Source organism: Pygoscelis adeliae, unplaced genomic scaffold, assembly GCF_000699105.1.
Source record: "Pygoscelis adeliae isolate BGI_AS28 unplaced genomic scaffold, ASM69910v1 Scaffold117, whole genome shotgun sequence".
Lineage (NCBI taxonomy): Eukaryota > Metazoa > Chordata > Aves > Sphenisciformes > Spheniscidae > Pygoscelis > Pygoscelis adeliae.
This window is the reverse complement of record NW_008825270.1, coordinates 5,368,455-5,389,173: the sequence shown is the minus strand read 5'-3', so window position 1 is coordinate 5,389,173 and position 20,719 is coordinate 5,368,455. Positions and strand designations below refer to the sequence as shown.

Sequence of the window (20,719 nt, the reverse complement as noted above, 5' to 3'; positions counted from 1 at the left end):
GGTGCTGTTTAACATCTTTGTCGGCAACATGAACAGTGGGATTTAGTGCACCCTCAGCAAGTTTGCCAATGACACCAAGCTGTGTGGTGCAGTCAACATGCTGGAGGGAAGAGATGCCATCCAGAGGGACCTTGACACACTTGAGAGGTGGGCCTGTGCAAACCTCATGAAGTCCAACAAGACCAAGTGCAAGGTCCTGCAAATGGGTTGGGGCAATCCCAAGCACAAATACAGGCTGGGCGGAGAATGGATTGAGAGCAGTCCTGAGGAGAACGACTTGGAGGTGTTGGTTGATGAGAAGCTCAGTGTGACCTGGCAATGTGCGCTTGCAGCCCAGAAAGCCAACCGTATCCTGGGCTGCATCAAAAGAAGCATGGCCAGCAGGTCAAGGGAGGTGATTCTGCCCCTCTACTCCACTCTCGTGAGACCCTGCCTGGAGTACTGCGTTCAGCTCTGGGGTCCCCAACATAAGAAGGACGTGGACCTGTTGGGAGTGAGTCCAGAGGAGGGCCACAAAGATGATCAGGGGGCTGGAGCACCTCTCCTGTGAAGACAGGCTGAGAGAGTTGGGGTTGTTCAGCCTGGAGAAGAGAAGGCTCCGGGGACACCTTATAGCAGCCTTCCAGTACCAAGGGGGCCTACAAGAAAGCTGGAGAGGGACTTCTTACAAGGGCATGTAGTGATAGGACAAGGGGTGGTAATGGCTTTAAACTGAAAGAGGGTAGATTTAGACTAGGTATAAGGAAGAAATTCTTACTATGAGGGTGGTGAGGCACTGGAACAGGTTGCCCAGAGAAGCTGTGGATGCCCCATCCCTGGAAGCGTTTAAGGCCAGGTTGGATGGGGCTTTGAGCAACCTGGTCTAGTGGGAGGTGCCCCTGCCCATGGCAGATGGGTTGGAACTAGATGATCTTTAAGGTCCCTTCCAACCCAAACCATTCTATGATTCTATGATTTGAACACACATACACACACATATATAGATATGTTTATTTCGCCTTTGTTTCACTTTTCCACTTTGTTATTTAAGAACATCTGAAAGTCATAACTTTCTGTTACAAACTTATGACATCACAAAAAAACCTCAAAATGCAATAACACTCCTTTTAACCACATCCTCAATCTCTAACAAGTTAAAGGGACAGTTAAAAAGATCCTACTAAGCCTAGCACACTAGTAAGGTTTATGGAGGAAGACTCTGATCTTACCCCATTCAAACTTCTAGCTCGTGCTGATTAAGCATCTATGAATCTCATCCTCTGAAAAGGGCAGTGACACTTACTGGAAAAAATTAACCCTCTTAAAAGAAGTTTCAGCCCTGGACTTTTCTCCCAAAGATCCTTATAAACTCAAGCTGCTATAGCTTCTACCACAACATAAAAACACCTGAACTGTCATGTGAAGAGCATCTTATCAGTTAAAAAATGGCTTCAAGTAGAAAAATATTTTTGACAATGCTCCTTATGCTAGGAAATGTCTCAGGCAGTGATCCTTTTCATACATTTTATTGAGCTTCATCATAGCAGAGATATGACAGAAGGGGGGGTGGGGGAATCAGTAACCTAGGCAGGCCCTCCTCCTTCTCTTTTTTAAAAGGCAGCTCCCGGAGAGTCAAAATCACTTCTTACAATCTCTGCTCAATAAATCTGCCTGCTTTGGATTACACACTCCAGAAATAAGGAATGGTGCACTTCCAGCCATTTAGCAGGTCTTGGCATTCATAAATTGACCTGAATGTAGTAATACCTTTTAATTAACGTTTGTAAAATATCATTTTCATCTTTTCAGGTAAATCAATCCCTTTACCTGTCATTTAATCAATTGCCATTTAGAAAGTTTTTACATTTATCAGCATCATTCTGACATGCAGTTGCCAAGTCCTTCTGCAGTTACCTAGGTTGATTTCCCAGTGACCTTACATATAGGTAGCACACTCCACCTTACTTTCACCTCGCTACAGTTTTATTTACATCATTCCTGAGCCTCTGAATTATGTTTACAAAGCAATTTTGTTCGCAATAAATGGAAAAAAGCTTAATATAAGATTTCACCTCTACAAGGCTTTATCTACAGAGAATAGTTAGCAAGGAGCTGTTCACCAGCATAATTATACCATGTAGCCAGTTTGCAACATAGCCTTTTATTTCAGAACTTGTACTTAGAGCATCATCTGTATAAAAATGCAGATTTTGTTGTTAATGATGTAAAAAGAGAACGAGATTTAAAAAAAAAAAACCCAAACCTCCTTCAGCAACTTAGATATTTAATTTGCATACACTGGTATTTCTGTACTCTCCTTTACGATAAATCCTAGTCGCCTTCAGTTCATGCAGCTATGCCAGAGGTTCCCTAAGAGGCTAAATAAGATCTATTTTACACTTACTGAATTTTCCTCATTCATAGATTTGTTAAACCCATCTAAAAAAAGTTTATTTGTCACGATTTATTCTTTGAAAGCTTCCAAAGCTGCTTGCTGTTCACGATTCTATCATTTCTTCTGACAGAGTCTGTGGGTCACATTACCCCATCTGTTGCTTACACTAAGTTGAAACTGCAAAGATCACTCCTTTCCATTTTTGATACTCTGCCACGTTTGCATTTTCTAGTCCTCTGAAACACTCCCACCTCTTCTAGAGATTAAGCAGCACTACGGGTGTTTCTATGTCTACTGTCAATGATTCATGACTCTTCAGAAATAATTGTCAGTCTTTTGTTCTTAGTTAAGTATACTTAACATCCTGGTTATGCTCTCTCATACAGATACATTTATGGAGACATTCCATTCTCCCCAAGCACATTGTCTGCTCACACCAGCTCCTAACTGCCTTTACTGCGTTCTCCCTTACTCCTGAATAGACTATTTGCTTTTTCTTCATTTTTCTTCAAAAGAGATTTCAAATTTACTGATATCATCTCGTTTACTGTTGGACCTGCTTGCCACCTAGTGTTCTCCATCCCAAATGATTTCAGGAATCCTTATGTGCTTACTTCAACAGCAATTTCTTCTTTTCCTCATTCTCTCCCAGACTTAACAGCATCTTCTCATTTGGTTTGCACCCTGCCCCCATGGCAAGTCATTGAGGAAGAGATGAGCCCAATATTAGAACCATTCCCAAAGGATTCAGTGAGTTATACCAAAGTTATGCTTTTGCCTATGAAACTTAAATGCCTTTAGATTGCATTTAGCTCTTACCTGGCTGGATCTGGGTAGATTGGATGTTCCCGGGACCCTGCTCCATCGTAGCGAGATAATGAAATGAGGGAAGACTCCAGCAACCTCCTAGAAAGGAAAAACAAATGACAAAGTCAAAGACCATTCAGAAACATCCCCCCTATTTATGCCCTACTTTCTGAAACCTCTTAAGACTATTTCTATCATCAGTGCAGAGAACTCTGCAGCATACTGAACCACTCACTGATGGCATAAGCGTTTTCACCACATAGCTATTCAAAGTGTAATATTCTCACTGCGCAGGAGAAAGAACACCTCACATAAGGAAGAAGAGTGGTCCCAAACCCACTTCCAAGTTTCAAGAGAAAGATGCAGATGCTACTTCTCCTTTGGAGACAAGCCATCCCAATTTGTCAGGTCCATAAACACATTGGCTGCATTGGCCATTTGTCAAATTCTTACCTACTCAAAGGTGACTACACAGGGAACGGGCCAAGGAGCACAGGACAAAGAACACAGCTCGGCATGTGGACTCTAAGGGCACTGCTGGTGTTTATTCACAGTAAGATATTCAATCTTAGTCTCAAGGCTCAGCAAGAGAGGTTTTCAGCTACAAAAAAAAATGTTCGTTTCCTCTGTATCTTAATCAGCCACAGGGATTAAGAGATACCAAATATTCACTCAAGAAGTAAATGTATGCAAATGCAGCCAGACAGCTTGAATATGCGAGAAGTGAGTCTGAGTCATGAAGGCAGCAGAATCAAAAGTATACAGCAGGAACATGTCCTCCACCCTGGCTTCTACATGCACCTCTACCTAGCTTCTTGTCATAAAGCAGAGGATGGCATTGTTTCAAGACAGATTCATTCAAGCCTGTTTCAGCCATTAGATTAACAAGAGAGATGATTTGGGGTGGGTGTGGAGAGTGGAAAAAAATCAACTGCCAAAATTTATAAGGCTGCTGAGTTCCCTTTCAAGTCTTTTTGCCTCGGAACTCCTGCTAAATTTTGTTTCCTAGTCGTAGTAACTTAAGTGAAAACTGTTGTGGTTTTAAAGTCAAAGGGGTCCAACGATTTATCTGTTCTATTCACACACACACACACACACAATTGGCAAGAAAGATTTGAACCTATCAGTCTTAGCCCCACACTCCTAATTTGCAGTTAACATTTGCAATGCAGGACAGCAAGTGTCAACACAGGAAGCAGGAAGAAGGACCAGATATAATCCACGCCCAACTTCCCATTTCTAGCCAGATAAAGACAGCAGAAATGCAAATGAGACGTTTTTTCCAGTAGCAGCCCCCCCATCAGGATCTCAAGACAACTTTTCACTGCCTTCCAGCAATTAAAAAAAAAATTACTTCGATTTTACATTATAAATCTAGAATACAGAAAACAGCAAGAGATTGCTCTGGTTACTTGGAAAGGCATGTGTCAGCTCAAGAGACTCGGTACTTGCTGCAAAGCACTGGGACTCTACAGAAGGCAAGAAATCCTGTCCTCTCTGGCACGAAGTTGCTTAGCAACCATTTGTCTTATTCAAGAACAGTTATTACATCTCTTAAACTTTGAGATTAATTAATTCCCCAGGTTATTGAGTCAAAAGCTCTAACCTTCAACACTGCTAGATATTAGGAATCCCTTGGCTCCCCAGAAAGTTATCATACTTCAACCCTGCCTTACCAAACCCTCTCTCCTGCTCCAAATATATGCAAAAGCAGCTAATCCAGAACAAACAGTGCAACAGCTTTATGAGCTATACCTGAAGTCCTATACCTATGAGGTATACCTCATATCACCTGCATCATATATAAACTGCTTTTGTTTCTTCTGAGGGGAAAGGTAGACAGATTAAAATTAGCAGAAGGGATATTCTACCTATTCAGTCAGCTGGCCCCTTTCTAAACCACTGGCTCAGAGTTCAGAGACTGGGTTACTGGCACTGCAACACCAACATGCTTTTTAGAACTCTGCTCTTCAGAGCTGCTTATGCAGAACACTCCAAAACCAGCAGTTTGCAAGCAGCCTGGATGTGCTGAGGCTGCCACCCTACTGGACCATCCTGCCTAACCACCGGACTTAATCAGGGAAAAAGAGGTCCCACAGCACACAGAGGCTGGCAGGGCCACAACTCTAGAAACAGCAGCTGCCTCCTTACAGGTGTGAGCAACCTACACACAACCCAAGTGGCTTGTTTGATGCTATTTCCCTGCAATGCCTACGGTGTCCTGATAATGTGTGTACACACAAATAATCAAACTCATCATCCCTGTCAAAAGTCTTGGTGCCTATACATGCCACCCTCTTTCCCAGCTTTTCAGGGTCTATCCACTAAATGACACAGCAAAATCAGAGCCACAAGGGACGATGGCCAGTACATGCTGCATGGCCCAGCAGGCTCTGTTAGAAAGGAGTCTCCAGGTATTCTCCAGCCATATTTCTCTTCTCACCTTTGGAAAGGCTGGCAATTGCCTGAGGAGAGCATTGCCTTAGAGGGATCACTTTCAGAAAGCAGCCAGCAGCTGCACTGAAGGAAATCAAAACGTATACCAACCAGAGGGCACCAGAAGGGTGTGGAAGCAGAAGCAGGGCACACATTGTAGTAACTCGGTATAGAACTGCTAGGAGTCCCTCTGCTTGGCTCGGGAACAGCACTTTGGGGAATCTACAGTTCTCACCTCTACACCCCATCTGATCCGTGAAATAAATACTTGAAGAGCCTTGCTCTGTCAGGTACCTGGCACCCCAGATGAGAGCTGGTATATGTTACTTTAATAAAACACAAACCAACAGTTGCCTGAGCCACAGGATGGCCAGGTATCCGGGTAAACAGACTTCCTATAGGCCTCACGGCCCTGTGATTTTACCTGAACAGCCTGCAACTCCACCCCATGATGCAGCAGGAGCTGCTGCTGCTTTAGGAGCACCTCCTTCACCAGAAGGGCTCCCTGGTGGAAGATCAGTAGTTATGGGGTTGTGGGGCGTGGGATGACAAACGTATACTGTTAAACTCACTCCCCAGGACCCTCTCTGAGGCTGAGCTGAGTTGAACTCAGCTTAGTCTCAGCTAAGACGGCCTTTCCAGCAGAACCTTCCAAGCCTGCCAAGACCAAACTCAGCTCCTGCACTATCTCACACTGAGGGACACAAGCCACATACTAGGGCCACATTCAGATCAGGTGGGCAAAGATAATTCAGTTAACAGTAACTGCTAAAAGCTATAGCTGATTTTAAGCCTGATTGGTAGTTCTTAGTTGTCCTACAACTGTGCCCTCTCAGATCACAGAGCAATGAACAGGTGGATATAAATACATACAGTAGGCAAAAAACCAAAACAAGGCAACATGCAATCTCATGAGATCCAGATGGACCATCTCTGTGCTTAATGCTCCAGAGAATAACAGTATCATACTGACACCAGAGTACTAAACACAAATAAAATCTATTATTTAACTAACTCATTCTAGACTGAGCCCTTGAGGCCCAAGTTACAGATCCGAATGCATTTGGTACTGACAAATGGGTTCAATAACAGATACACTGCTACAATCATCAATAAAGTGTCCCATCTGTGACACTGGTAGGGTAACCTACTGTCCCCGAGGAAGGCGCAGATAAATATTTTTAAAGTAAGTCACGCTGAACTCTATCAAGTCTTAGGTGCCACATTCATAGCTTTTGTCACCCAAAGTCCCAGAAGAGACACAGACTATTTGTTTTCAGTGATTCCAAAGTATAAGGTAACCCAATATCCTACCACGGTAAATGCTGAGGTTGGGAGCAATTCTGTTAAGGAGGATAAACATAATCCACAGCTGAATAGAAGCAGCTCTGTTACAGGGAACTGCTAGCCATTAAACATCTAAGTTTCTAACAGAGAAGCACGCAAAGAGAAAACAGAAATGCATATTGCTTGCATCTCCTTTTGAGACATTTCAGTAGATCATACTTGACTCCTGAATCCTTTCTGGAGCTTACAGCACCCTCTTCCTCTCCCACACCCCCCATTTTTGCTACCCAGGTATATAACAGGCTAACACTAGGCTCTGTGGAAGCAATTGCTCCACTATCTCTGTCTAGACAATATGAAATTGTCACAAATGACATCTAAAGTACAATTAGCAGAGAAACTGCAATTTCCACTCTCCTCCCCCGCTCACCAGAAAAAATAAAAAAATTAAAAAAAAAAAATCACACATTATCATCCTCCAGGTTGTCAGTCAATGCTGCAATGATGAAGATTAACTCTGCTCACCCTGAGAGATGCTTCTGGCCCAGCTTGCTAAAATAGGAGGAGGGGGATTGTAGTTTTTTGTTGGTTTATTCTTTTTAATAAGACTACTACAAGGAGATACAAATTGCCTCTGTTTAGCAGCATTGAGATCTCCGACTCCTTTTCTGTCAGACATCAGTAGCTATGGAACCACCGCTCTACACTCGCTCTGTTACGTCAGGTCTGCAAACAGCAGCAATCGCTAGCAAGGAGAGAAAGGAAGCAAGGTCCAAGTTACAGGACACCTTTACACAAGGGAGAGAAAAAGAGAGTGCACGCACACAAGACACTACAAGCAGAAAAGGGAAATTTCCTCAGGAATGAAGCAGCTGAATGCCAGAAGCTGCAGCTTGAAGGGAACAAAGTCATGAAGCAACCTCCTCACAGCACATCAGCCATTGGACTATACCCACACTCTCCCCACGGGGGCAAGGATCACCACCAAAAGCCTCTTGGGACAGAGTGATTCATCTCAGCAAGCTTTGAGAAGATACTTAAAAGCAGCAAATTTAACTTCTCAGTAACAGTTTCTAAGGGTATGCAATTCCTACACCACATCTTAGATTTGTTGTCACAGCACACTCATTACTCCATATGACACCGAGGGAAGGGCTTTCCTCCCCATCCAAAAGGGAGGCGCTAACAAACAGCACTGAGGCTTAGTTTCCTTAAAATCAAGAGAGTGTTCAGTCAGCTGCCATCCTCCTAAGCTGCTGCTGCACACCAAGAACCAGAGCAAACCAGTAAAATGCAGCAAGCGCTCCTGCCTCTCCCACAGTCCCAGCCTTCAGCTTTGAAGAGGGCCTAAGAGCAATTCATCGTTATCCTTTGAAGCAGAAGTATATTGACAACTCTGGCAGCTTCTGTGAGTTTCCTCGTCTGGTTTTATATCTTCCCTGGAAAGGCTTTTATATCCCCTACTGCCCATTTGGAGGTGAAATTACTGCACTACTTCATATTACATCCCTTTTTTAGCCCTCCAAATTACAGCCAGCAGTCAGTTCTCCTGAGCGATTGTCCTTACGGATGTGCTCCTGTGGTTCCTCATAGGAATGTAAAGAATAGCAACAGTTTAAAAACTAGATTCCCTTCAGCCACCTTCCTCTTACAGCCAGGCAATGTTTAACCTAAAGATAACAAGAAAGCTGAAGCATAAAGACAGCTGAATGTTCTCCAGCTGCCCAAAAGCACTGCTACCCTCCCTCAAATCCTAAGCTCAATTATTAACTGTTAACAAGCCAAATTAATTCTTGGAGATCAATTACAGCCTCAACAGAACACGAGAAAACTACTCTAAACAAAAATCTCAACCAACCCAATCCACTGGCTTTGTTTTTTTTTCCCTTCCCTTTTCTCAGAATAATAGGGAAAATTATTTCAGACATCTCTGTATTGTGTTGCCTACTTTCAAAGAGCAAACTAAAATCACATAAGGAGAAATTATCAAGTGTTTTGTTCCATAGCTTCATTTTCCATAAAAGTTTTGTAGTTCTTGTCAAACAGAAAACCACTATTGCTATCACCAGTTTCATATTCAAGCTTAAAATAAAAAAGCAATCAGTATGCAGTTCTAAAGTTTGCCTGAAAAGATGATTTCTAAAATTAAGTCCTTAACATAATCTACTGATACCTCTAAGCTAACATTTCTAGACTGTTTCAGCTTTCACATGGTTATGGTTAGACATATTTAGCCTGGCATCAAGATTTGAATGAAGACAGGTCAGAAGCAGATGATTAGAAAAGAAACAATCAAACAAAATCGTCAAATTTTTCTTAAGACAGTTGTAACCATCTACAAGAGATAAATACCCTGAGAATTTCACTACTGATTAAAACCTCAACATTCATTTTGGCAGTTCTCTGGTAGCTCCTCCGTCCCCTTGTTCACATCTTTGTCACACAACTCATCCTCAGTGAGGAACGAGAGTTGGTGGCTGCCTCTGTTATGAGTATCCAAGCCCTGTTAGGCATTCTTTTCATAATTTTTTTTTTAAGTTATTCCACATAACGAACGCCCTTTGCAAGAAAATTTCCTTTCTTTAGGGAAAGCAGTGACAGCAAAGATGCAATATGTGATCACAGATACATTCCAAACATGACCTTTGCAGAACACTTTGGCCTGTTTGTGAGAAAGAACTTGTGCTAACTCTGAAGGGCAACCAGGGACAGAGAAGACATCCTTCCCAGCTGGAGGTGTGGAGTTGTCAAAGAAGCAGGTTTGACACAGGACAGAAGTTACCACAAAAAAACGTTTTTCCCCCTTCACTGATTCTGGGCAAGACTCCTGCAGAAAACAAGCTGTAAGGATTTCTCAGTCAGAAACCAGACAGCACATCAGGTCTTCAGCCAGGATGGGAAGGAATACATTTGGGAAGGAGTGCAGGAAAAAGGAGCACAATTACATGAAACAAAGAACTGTAGGGAAGAGTTCGAACAGCAGAAACAAGCATTGGGATTTGAGTTCTCCTAATCACAAGACAAGGAGCAGAGTTTCAAGAAGAACATGGTTAACCCTTTAAAGTTTACCTGTTTCAGTTTAACTAGAAAGTAATACCACATGATGAATTGTACTATTACTGCACCTCTGCTCTTGGACTAGGAACTTCAACTTCCATTTACCACCTGATGCTGCAGGAGCTACACAGCACCTTTGGACCTCATCATAGGGAAATTCAGTGGCTCTGAGGAAGATGACAGGTTCTTTAAGTGGAGCCAAGGTCGCACTGTTAATCTACTACTTCACCTGGCTGACAAAGGCCATGCATCAGAACAAGAGATGAGCAAGCATTATGTAGAGGTCCTCATCATACAGCACCTATGGAATGATTAATGCGTTATTTCCACAGGCAAGAGGAAGCACACATCCATGATAGACATTAAAAGGGTCAAGAGCAGCTATGGCAGCATTGATTAGTCTGGCAATAACTCCCAACATGAAAAGAATGATGAAAAGATCTTGCACTTCCATTTTGCAGGGGCAAAACCTGAGGGGCAGGGACGGGAGAAGAAACTTAAACCAGCTCAAGTTACTGCATGTGCTATTGTGCTCTACCGTGGCAGTTTTATACCAGTGCTCAGAACGGGGCAAGCACCTCAGCCAAGCTGAAGACAGACATCGCATTCCTCCACCTTAACAACATGCGATTTTACCAGAAATTCAGCTAGAGGGAATCAGTTCCTAGTCATCATGGTTATAACAACAAGCTTGAAAGCATGGCCAGAACATAGCTAACACAGTGAACTCCCTCAGCCTACAGACAGCTTTACTCTTCTGAGGGCTCTTCTACCTACCTTCATATGTATAATGTCTGCTTCAAATTCTCCTTGTTCTGGGAGTTCCCAACACCACAGACTGTGTGGACAGCAGAAATCTCTGCTTACCCACACACGCAGATCTGCGTCAGCTTCTGGGATAATTACATAGAGCTCCTGCTTCTCCATAGGGAATTGAAGAGGAGGTGTCTTTCCTGAGGGGGCAGAAGCCATACCATTATCTCCATAGGCTTCTAAGGATATGAAAACAGAGGTCCCACCACACATCAATCACTTCCCTTAAAATGCTTTTGTTCAGGCTGGAGTAATGAAGAGACTCAGGTCAACAGATGACCGGCAGGTCAGTTCAGCCACTTACCCTAGCCTCCCACTTCATGAAGACAGGGGAAGGATTTGATACTAATGCATTTCAAACAGAAAACTGAGTCAGTTTCCTGGCAGATGAATCCTGTTTATTCACAGCCTTCAGTTCCAGCAGGTGCTTTCTCAAGAAGAGCAAGGGAGGGGGTCAGTTATATCATCACACAAACACCCATTTGGCACAATCAGTTAAATATGTATGTGGAAAACGTTTAAAATGCATGTTAGCTATTCAACAGACCAGAACAGCTCAATTGGAGAAATCTAGAGTCATCACTATTTTGGTTACAGTTTTATTACTGAGTCAGATCACAGATCCCTCTCTCTCCTCTTGCTCCAGGCCCAGAGAGTAGATGCATGCTGCTCTACTGCAAGTTCTCCGGTCCAGATTCTGTAATAAGGAGCGAATAATTGGATGATGGCACTTTGTTCCCAGGCACACCGTGTTGTGTGCATTTATAAAGAGCGTGAAGAATGAGTGCATGCGTGCAATATATGTAAGTGACTGCATATCTAATTATTAAGGGCTTGTATTAGCATAAAAAAGAGGCACACTATACTGCCAACATCTCCAGCTCCTCCCCACACTCAAGAAAGCTACACAGAGCTTGCAGTTGAGCAAGCAGACCTGAAATAGAAGGTCTGAGGACCTGCCCATAACTTGTTTCTTGGCAAAAGGAAAACAAAACCAAAACAAAACTTAGAGGTTGTTTTAACATTACTTATCCAAAGCCAGAAAACAAGCTCTAGGAATCACAGCAAGATAGTTTAAGCATGTCAAAGACGACCATTAATCATAACTGCATCATCCCCTAGATAGAATACTACATGAATTCAATGCACGTAAGTAAAAAATGGGAACAGGAGCAACTGTTCCAGATCAAGTGAGCTTGTCTGGACATGCTGCCCACCCTGCAGCAGTTGGATCAGGAGGCCACAGGGAAGCCATATGCAGACAGCACAGGAGACAGACAACCTAAACAAAGGATGGCTTTCAAGAGAGGGAAGCTATTCACACTTCTTCCCTGTCTGTAGGAAAGCTGAGAACGGATATATTTTATAGTATCCTCAAATAGCTATCTGTCTGAAGTCAGCTGTCTTTCAACTTCTAAGCGATCTGTCTTTATCTAATATCTTTGTCGTATGGTCATCTCAGACAGGCCTTCCTCAAAAAAAAAAACCCACAACCCAAAACACAAACCCACCCCAAAAATCAAAACAACCCACCCAACTCTAGATCTCATTACTCCTCAGTAGAAACAAAAAAGTAAGCCAGTTTGGAAGCATGTACCTCGTCCATCCTCATTAAGAAACATCACTGGAATCCAATTTCAACAAGTTCCCTTGCTGCCATGCTGGAGCAGGTAAACACAAAGCGAAGTCCCAGAGCAATCCCATAGACAGACACCTGTAGGTAAACACGCCCCCGTTTCCTGGAGACTGCAGAGAAACAAAGTTTACCTATTTCTTTATAGGTGAACTTCTCATTGCTAGGCCTGGACTACCAAAAAAAAGAGGTGGGAGAAGGGGAGTGGTTTGACTGGGGAAACACCATGAAGGTATTTGAGAAAGCAGAGTTATTTCTATACCTGCTTAATTTGCAAGCCAAGCTGCTGCAAGAGTAACATGGGGAAAAGAATCTCTTTTTGTGTGCTACAGTCATTGCTGTATATTTAAATTCAGGCCAAGAAAAAGAAAAGAAGGCTTAAGCCTTTCTGCAAGTTTGGTGAAGACTGCACATGCTCAGCTTTCCGAAGTACTCAGGGAAGCTCGGCAGCTGGGAGTGACCGCTATTAGTCACTGCAAGAGGGAAAGCACACAGCATCATTTTTTCCCCCATCAACTCTCAGTGATGAAGTAAAAGGGCTCTAGCAACGTTACATTATTCTTAAATGAGGAAACCAGCAAAGGCAGGGGGAGGAACCTTTGTGCAAGAAAACAGGCACCTCTTTCACTTGCTCTTCTACGTAACAACTACCAGAGCATTCAAGAGCTCAAGCTTCTACCATGACAGTAAAACAAAGTCCTTCCTGCCCACATGGAGACAGCAGGCTCGGTCTGGAAAAAAACACAAAGCTGGAAGGGTGGCAGCAATAACCTCAGAGCTCACATAGACATCAACTGGCCATTTAGGTATCATGGCAGCCTCTCCCACAGTTCAGGCTGTGGTTACATTCTCATGATAAAACTGATTTGTATTTTCCATTTTTAGAAAAGGCCAAACAATACCTGCCAAGTTTGTCCACAACCTGCACACCTCACCCATCACCACAGCTAATTATGATGTCTAAATGTTCATGCCACCTTCAGATTGTCACTTCACTTTATGTTTGGCACTGACAAATTAGGGCTTCATTCATTCCTGTGTGTCCAGGCTAGCATTTTCAGAAATCATTTCCCCATCCCACAGTTTTGGCCTTCTCCCCTCAAGCCCCTCTTCCCAACCACAAACCCAAACCTCTTGTCTCTGCTTGCAAACCCCTTCATTACTTCTATTTACCTCACTGCTCCTCACTAACTACTGAGATATTACTTATCGCTATCACCATCATTTTCAAGAATTGTAACAAGCATCTTTGGAATGATTTCTTACCAAGCCTGAAAACAGCACAGCATAAACTTTTCCAAAACTATCACATTACACATGGAGGCTACAAGGTTGCCAGAAAATCCTTCTTTCCACAGCACAGATAAGGTCTACACACTGTAAGTTTAAACAAAATGCTGAGCCCAAACTACAAATGCCAGGACACCAGGCTAGCAAGGTTTCCACAAGTAATGCGCTTGAATGTAACAGGTGGGGAGAAATTATACTGGGTAGGTCCATTTAGATTTGGTACAGGCCACATTCCCACTGATGTGCAGTCTGAGCAGCCAGCATTGTACTGCTGCCTCTCTTCTCCACAGCGCAGAGGTGTGCCCTCCTTCTGCTCAAGTCCCCCTTTTTCAGTGAACTCAACACACCACTGCCACAATAGATATTAAATACTTGAATAAGCAAGCCACAACTGCTGTAAGCAATTAGGAAAAAGATAGTAACAACGCGGGTTTTGTGAAATAAGGAACAAAACAAGATGAAATACACTAGGTATATGTTTTGTCTCCACCACAAGATGCATTTTGTAGCTTTAGGTAAGGCAATTCCCTCCTGCTTTAGCTCCCTTCCCCCAGAAAAGTAAAGGGAGTAGCACTACCCTCTTCTCTTATTTTGATGGTAAATTTCGGTCACAGAACTGACTCCTAGTAGGCAACTCTGTACCCACAGCAGGGGGTAAGGAAATGTTCTGGTTGTTTTGTTTTTAAGGCTAGGATATGAGTGACATGCACCTTTTTCATTCAGTGCTTTACACAGTGAGAAAGCTACCAGAAGCCAATATGTGCAGAGATCTGAACAGCCTGGTCATTTAAATCGAAAAACAGAGCAGCACATCAGAAGCTCAGGTTCCAGCAGGAGCTCAAGAACAAGCTGTAAAAGTGGCTATACTCTTTTCCATTTTACATACAGCACTCACCATTGCTGGGCAGGAATGGGAGTGTTCCTACCCTGTCAATCTACTGTAACCACAGACTGGTCCCACCTTGAACACAAGTCAACACCGTATCTACAATTTAGAACCGGAAGAGGCATCCCCTCCTGGCCATGAGTAAGCCCTGGCCTATTTGCATGAGAAAAAAAAAAAAAACATATTCACGGCCTTCTTATGGAAAAGCCCAAAAATTTAGGTAATAGCTCACAGCATACTTGAACAAGAAAATAAACACAGACCACTGGAAAAGGTGACTGCCCAGACTCCAGTCAACATTTGCCAAGCTCCAGAAAATAAACCCCATGTTATGGAATTCTTCTGAGGATGGATGAGCAACCATTTAAATGCAAACAAAACCTTTGAAAAGGCAGACTGCAAAGAAAGGTCTGCTCCAGGCTTGGAAGGCAATGAGCAAGAAGTTGAGACCAATTCTGCAGAGTTGGTCTTTTACAGCTCTAACTCATGGACATTTGCATGTCAGAAAGACAAAATACCTGCTTCACCCTGAGATCCACATTTGTCCCTTTCAAGCCCTTAAAGACGACCAGACGATAAGCTGCTCCCTTGCTTGCATTCTGTACCAGAGCCAATTCCCCTCAGGATCCCCACTCATGCCTTTCCCCAAACACTGAAGAACTTGCAAATGTATGGTAACACTAAGGAGATAAGCTGCAATTTAGGACTGCAGGGGTCCTCAAGCTACCTTGTTTTCTTTATACAAGAACTCAGAAACTTTCCAGTTCCGCAAGGAGATGAAGAAAGCAAGGAGCAGAAGCAACATTACCCCCTTGTGGCAGCAAAGCAATATGGAAGTGAAATAAATCCTGAGAAATTCAAAGGGGAACAGACTAGGTGTTTTTCATACTTGTTGTATGTATAGAGAGCTACATGCTGCCAGAAAGGCCATCAAGACTGAATAAAGAAGTATATGAGCTGGAGTCACTGTACTGCCCAGGCAGGTGAGAACGGTACCACCGCTTCCACCCTGTTGCACCTGGTGTTACTTCAGGCCTTTACATGCCTGACAAGAGCAGGGCACAGAGGTCTGCATTTGGCTAACAGGTGAAACCACAGGTAGAGCATTTATACCTTTCTAAGGGAAAGTGAACACAGCCAAACTCCTTCGCAATGTATAGCGCCAATGACTGGATCACATTCATAATCCTATAGCTTTCTCATCTCACCTAGATAGAAATCCTAGATTGCTAAGTACCACGCAATCTTAGCTCAGGAAAGACGATTGTGTTCACATTTTGTAGCAAGAATGCATGTAGGAGGGACCTCAATCCTCAGACAAGAGCTGGGAAAATGAAAGACAAATTTCACCCTGGACCCTGTTACATGGTTCCAGGGAAGCTCGTCTGCATGTGTCACTTGTGCACGCTGCATCCAACACACTAAAACACATCAAAAAGCTATGCCTTTGGTCAGCTGTGCAACTTCAGCAAGTCAGTTATTTGCACAGCACTGTAGACTCTGCACTTTTATACACTCACAAACAAAATAAAGGAGTTTATACAAGTGACCCCAGACAACACAAACTCCCCCACCTCACATACACTCCTTCCTACCTGTGTGCACGGCAAAACCATCACCCAGGACAGTTCAAAGGACTTCTCAGATTTTCAGATAACCTCAATAATCTATCTTGTCTGCCAAACTAAATAGGTGAGGCAAAGGCAAAAACATTATGCATTCATAAGACACAAGCACAGAAGTTACTCATACCACAGCCTACAGAATTTGACCTCTGGAACGAGCGCAATGGAGTGGTTAGAGAAGTCTAACATAATTGCCAGGCAAAGCTTCTTAATGGAAGAATAAGGATAATAAGCGTTTCCTCACAAAACACAGGCTTCATGCAAACCTGCCTGGCAATACGACAGGGCTCATCTTTCATTTGCAGCAATTCATTCAAATCGCCAGTCAAAATAAGACAGGTAAACACATCAGGATTGCCCCCTTAGTATATTACAAGCAGCTAAGTCTTGAATGCATAGAGGACAAGTTTCCCTTTGTGTATTTCTTTTCCACTTTTCTAGGGATTGTTTCTCAGAATAAGATTTGAAATATGTCAACAGGGACACACATGGCACTACTTGCTCCTTGTATCCATTCTAGAAAGACTGTGGCCTGGGGTGTTATGCCAGAAGCAAGAAACACTACTAGATTAAAACCAGAGGATTTTCTTTTTTTGTGAAATAACACACTAGCTCTGTAGATATCACTCGTGTCATATTAAAATAGCCAAAGAGGTGGCATTTGAAGATCTGGATCAGTTTTATTAGACAGCATTGCACTGTACCTCTCATTAATTGATGAGCTGAAATATATTTCACTGGAGACCACTGCTAGCATTTTTTATATCATTTTCTTAAGGAGGTGGCACTAGCTCCTCTCAAACAAGCAGTTGACTAGAAGAATCCTCTTTCATTCCCTGTTCAACTTTTCATTACCAACCTGAACTGGCCCACACAGCAACAATGGCTTAAAGTACTTACAGGATCTTTTCCCTCACTAAGACTACAGTATTAACACAATGCTTCCTCAACCCATTTTTTAATTAACAGGAAGTTATAGAAAAATTAAACTAGCTATCATCTGTTGCTCAATTATCTTTCCTTCATCCAGATCTTGCCAATAGTTTCTATCACCAATTTTATGCAGCACATTTCACATGACAACTTCAGGGATTTCTGAGGCTCTTTTCACTTTGATGTTAGAAGTGAGGCAAAGATAGATCCACAGGGGAAAAAACCCTACATTTGAATTAATGTGATCAGCCTGGAGAACCTCAGAAAAGCTGAAGCTCAGTCTCACCAACTTCTGCTTAAGGTAGACCATAAACCTTCCCCAGTTTCATACCTCACTGACACAGCTTCAAGAAGCACACAGCTCAACACCCATGTTGCTTTCAGGCCAAGCTGAATGTGACAGGACTGCTGTATTACCAAGGTTCTCAGTGACATGTTCCTCCTAATAGAGGTGCCAGAGCTGTTAGTCAGGAATAGCTTCATTACATGCTTATTAATCCCTTCATGATTAGCCCAAGATAATTAGCCCAGCACCATCAGAAAGAGCAGAATTCTCTCCTTACCCAGCTGGCATAGCTGCATCAACAGAATTCAAAGAGGAACAGCCTTCATTAAACTACCTATTAACTTAATTGACCCTCTATGGCAGTATCTTCCCAGCAAGCTACTTCTCAGCCAGGCAAGCCAGGTCAAGGAATGGATCCTGCCCATGAACAGGGAATGAGAACATACACACGCAGTTTCCAGACGCAATTTTTATCTTAAGTTTTTCAGCTGGCCTTTGAATACAGAGCTCAATTGCCCAATGAGGACATCTAATGGAGAAACAGAGAAGAACAGAATATAAAACAGGTTACAAGCAAATACATGCATGTCCCCCAATGCTAACAACTAACCTGAGGTCCATAGGCACAAAATTACATCAGCTGAAAGCGTGTATGCAGTTATCACTTGCACCCTCAGGCTTGAAGGCTTACCTTCCCTCCTCTATTTCCCCAGCACTTTTAGCATTACACAGCTTACATCTCATGAACATTAATCACCATCTTTGCACACTTCTGCAGCTGAAAAAGTTAACAGACATTTTGGACTCTGCTGTGCAGGAGTGGTTCCAGCACTTCCAATTGTGGGAGCACACCCTAGGTCTGGGAGACAAAAAGGCTGGACCTGAGGATGTTCATTCTATGCAAAAATCAGGTAGGTGGGTGCTTGCTGGCTTGTTATTACTCTATAAGGAAAAATATAACAGCAGTTTGAGAAGGGGAAATATTACACCTGCAGAATATAGCTATCCCACATACAGGGTTCCTTTTAAGGAGAAGGATTTCATAAAGCTCCCCACGAGTCCACCCAACGTGTTTAACAGGAAAGGAAACCAAGTTTTACTTCAAGGAAATTGCCATAAGTATTTAATACCAGACTGCTCACTGCTCTCAGCTTCCTTACCTCACTACTCTACAGTTATGTTAACTTCAGTTAGAAGGGATGCAGAAGTCCCTGCCATGCCTGTTCTTGAGAAAGGCCTGATAACAGAAGCAGGAAACTGGGAAAACAAGAGCCCCTATGAGCTTCTCAGGAACCTCTGCCAAAAGGGTTTCACTAAAGGTTTCATCTTAAAGGAATTCCTCTGGAATTAAGCTCACACATCAAACTACACACTCCAAATTAATGTCTCAGCAAAAAGCACCTGTTTGCACAGGCAACCAGGCAGGCAACTAACCCTGCACAGATGCTACAGCCACTGAGCAGGCAGCAGCAACCACCATGGGCAACAGGCAAAGTGACCCAGAGATTTAGTCGCTGGACTCCAGCTGTTAGGCAGCAACCCATCCAGCTCCTGTATGCTGGGGCGGACTGAGTTATATGCCTCAGGGCATTTTTAAGTTATACAGCTCCCACAGAAAAGATCACATCTACAGATCCCACCACACCTCGTTGTCCAAATGTGTGCCAACCGCCTGATCAAGAAAAAGGTTATTTGCCCCCATTATTTCTGACACTACAGTGACTCAGCCCAGAAAACAAGCAACACAGTGGAGACACTATGAGCATGTACAGCTATTTCAAAAGAAAGATAATGCAAGAGTTAGTCAAGTGCCATTTTAAAGCTAAATTTGTCAGCTCCTTCTCACCTCTCTGCCCTTTAATAGAGGACTAGAGGATATCTGATTTAAATTAACAGCAGGTAAGTCCAGGCCCAAGAAAGAAGTAGTTACCATGTAATCAGCTTTAGACTCTCATTATGGCAGGCTATAAAAAAAACTGGGGCAAGGATTTAGAAGCAGATGAATAATTTCATGACCACTACCACTTATTTGCTGTGCAACTACAGCAACAAGAAAGGCAGCCACTGTTCCAGCCTGAGTATAATCAGCTTATCTGCAGGAAGAAGGAAAGAATTCCCTTTCCTCAGGCACTCCTGTGTACAAAGCCTCCTCAGTCAGTTACATCTGCATCCAACCTGGAAACTTTGCTTTCCTACAGCACAAAACATCCATTTCCGAGAAACAGCAGGGCTGGACCTTTCCTCTGACAAGCACACAAACCACTTGACAGAAAGGTTGTCAAACTGAAACCCAGTAGGGAAACCCTATCCAAAGCACCAATGTAGCTGAATCATCCATACAAGCCAGTGGAGACACTTTCACACAAAGCACAGGTCCTTCCTGGTGCAAATGTGATTTGGCTCGTTCTGTTTCCTGTAACACATCTGAAGTATTAAAAAAAAAAAAAACCTTCCAAAAAAGAATCACCTTCTTAAGAAAGAATACAGCAGAGTCTAAAATTTTCAGTGATCAGCATGCCCCCAACCAACTCACCCTAGATTCGGGTCAATGGGAGCCACTTTCAAAACTTACCTCTTTATCAAAGGCAAGCAAACTGCATGGGTTTGACCAAACACTCGCAACTAAGGTATATGCCCAAACCACTGACATGGAGCTTTGACTTCTTTTGCCCTCTATGGCAACACCAAGGAAATGACTGTTAACCCCTCCAACTTAACTACAGCCTCAACAAGACACAGCACTCAAGAAAGCAATTCTCATTACTCATGCCCAATATTCCATGCCTACCCTGGGCAGATTCTCCATGTGCAGCACATGCGTAGTATGGGGCACAAAGGGCAGTGAAGCACATCCTGTGTTCCCACCCTTTTGCCGTGTACGGGAAACACCAGGAAAACACTTCACCCCAGAGATCTGCTGCCACCGCCTGTACTTTTGCCTATCTGTACTACCATTCTCCTTTCTCATTGAGAGGTCTGGTGTTTGTCCTTACAGACATCCTCAGAACCTATCTGCAGCATGACAATGGCAGCTATAAGAGACGTCAGTGCAACGTCTCTATTTTCACCTACATAAATAGCACGTGACCACATGAGAAAAGGTTTTCAACTCTGAAAATACCGAAAAACTCAGACTAGATGGGAAAGGTTTAAGAAAAAATAGAGGAGGAAGACCAAGCATATATCTTACCTCCTGAGGGAATCCTCCTCTGAGCTTTCCTCAGGCATTTCCTGGTTTAAGGCCTCCTGTGATACATTCCCAGGTCTGCTTGAAGCCGACTGGCTGTAAACT

The 20,719-nt window shown here is 43.1% G+C and overlaps 1 protein-coding gene across 1 annotated transcript in view; it reads right to left on the bottom strand.

Annotated features, from left to right (window-relative positions):
• Window positions 1-20,719, bottom strand: part of AMBRA1 (autophagy/beclin-1 regulator 1) — a 127,158-nt gene that overhangs the window by 101,267 nt on the left and 5,172 nt on the right. Inside the window, 2 exon segments of the mRNA XM_009329748.1 lie at window positions 3,194-3,280; window positions 20,618-20,717. Of these exon segments, the coding sequence (XP_009328023.1) occupies window positions 3,194-3,280; window positions 20,618-20,717 (187 nt within the window).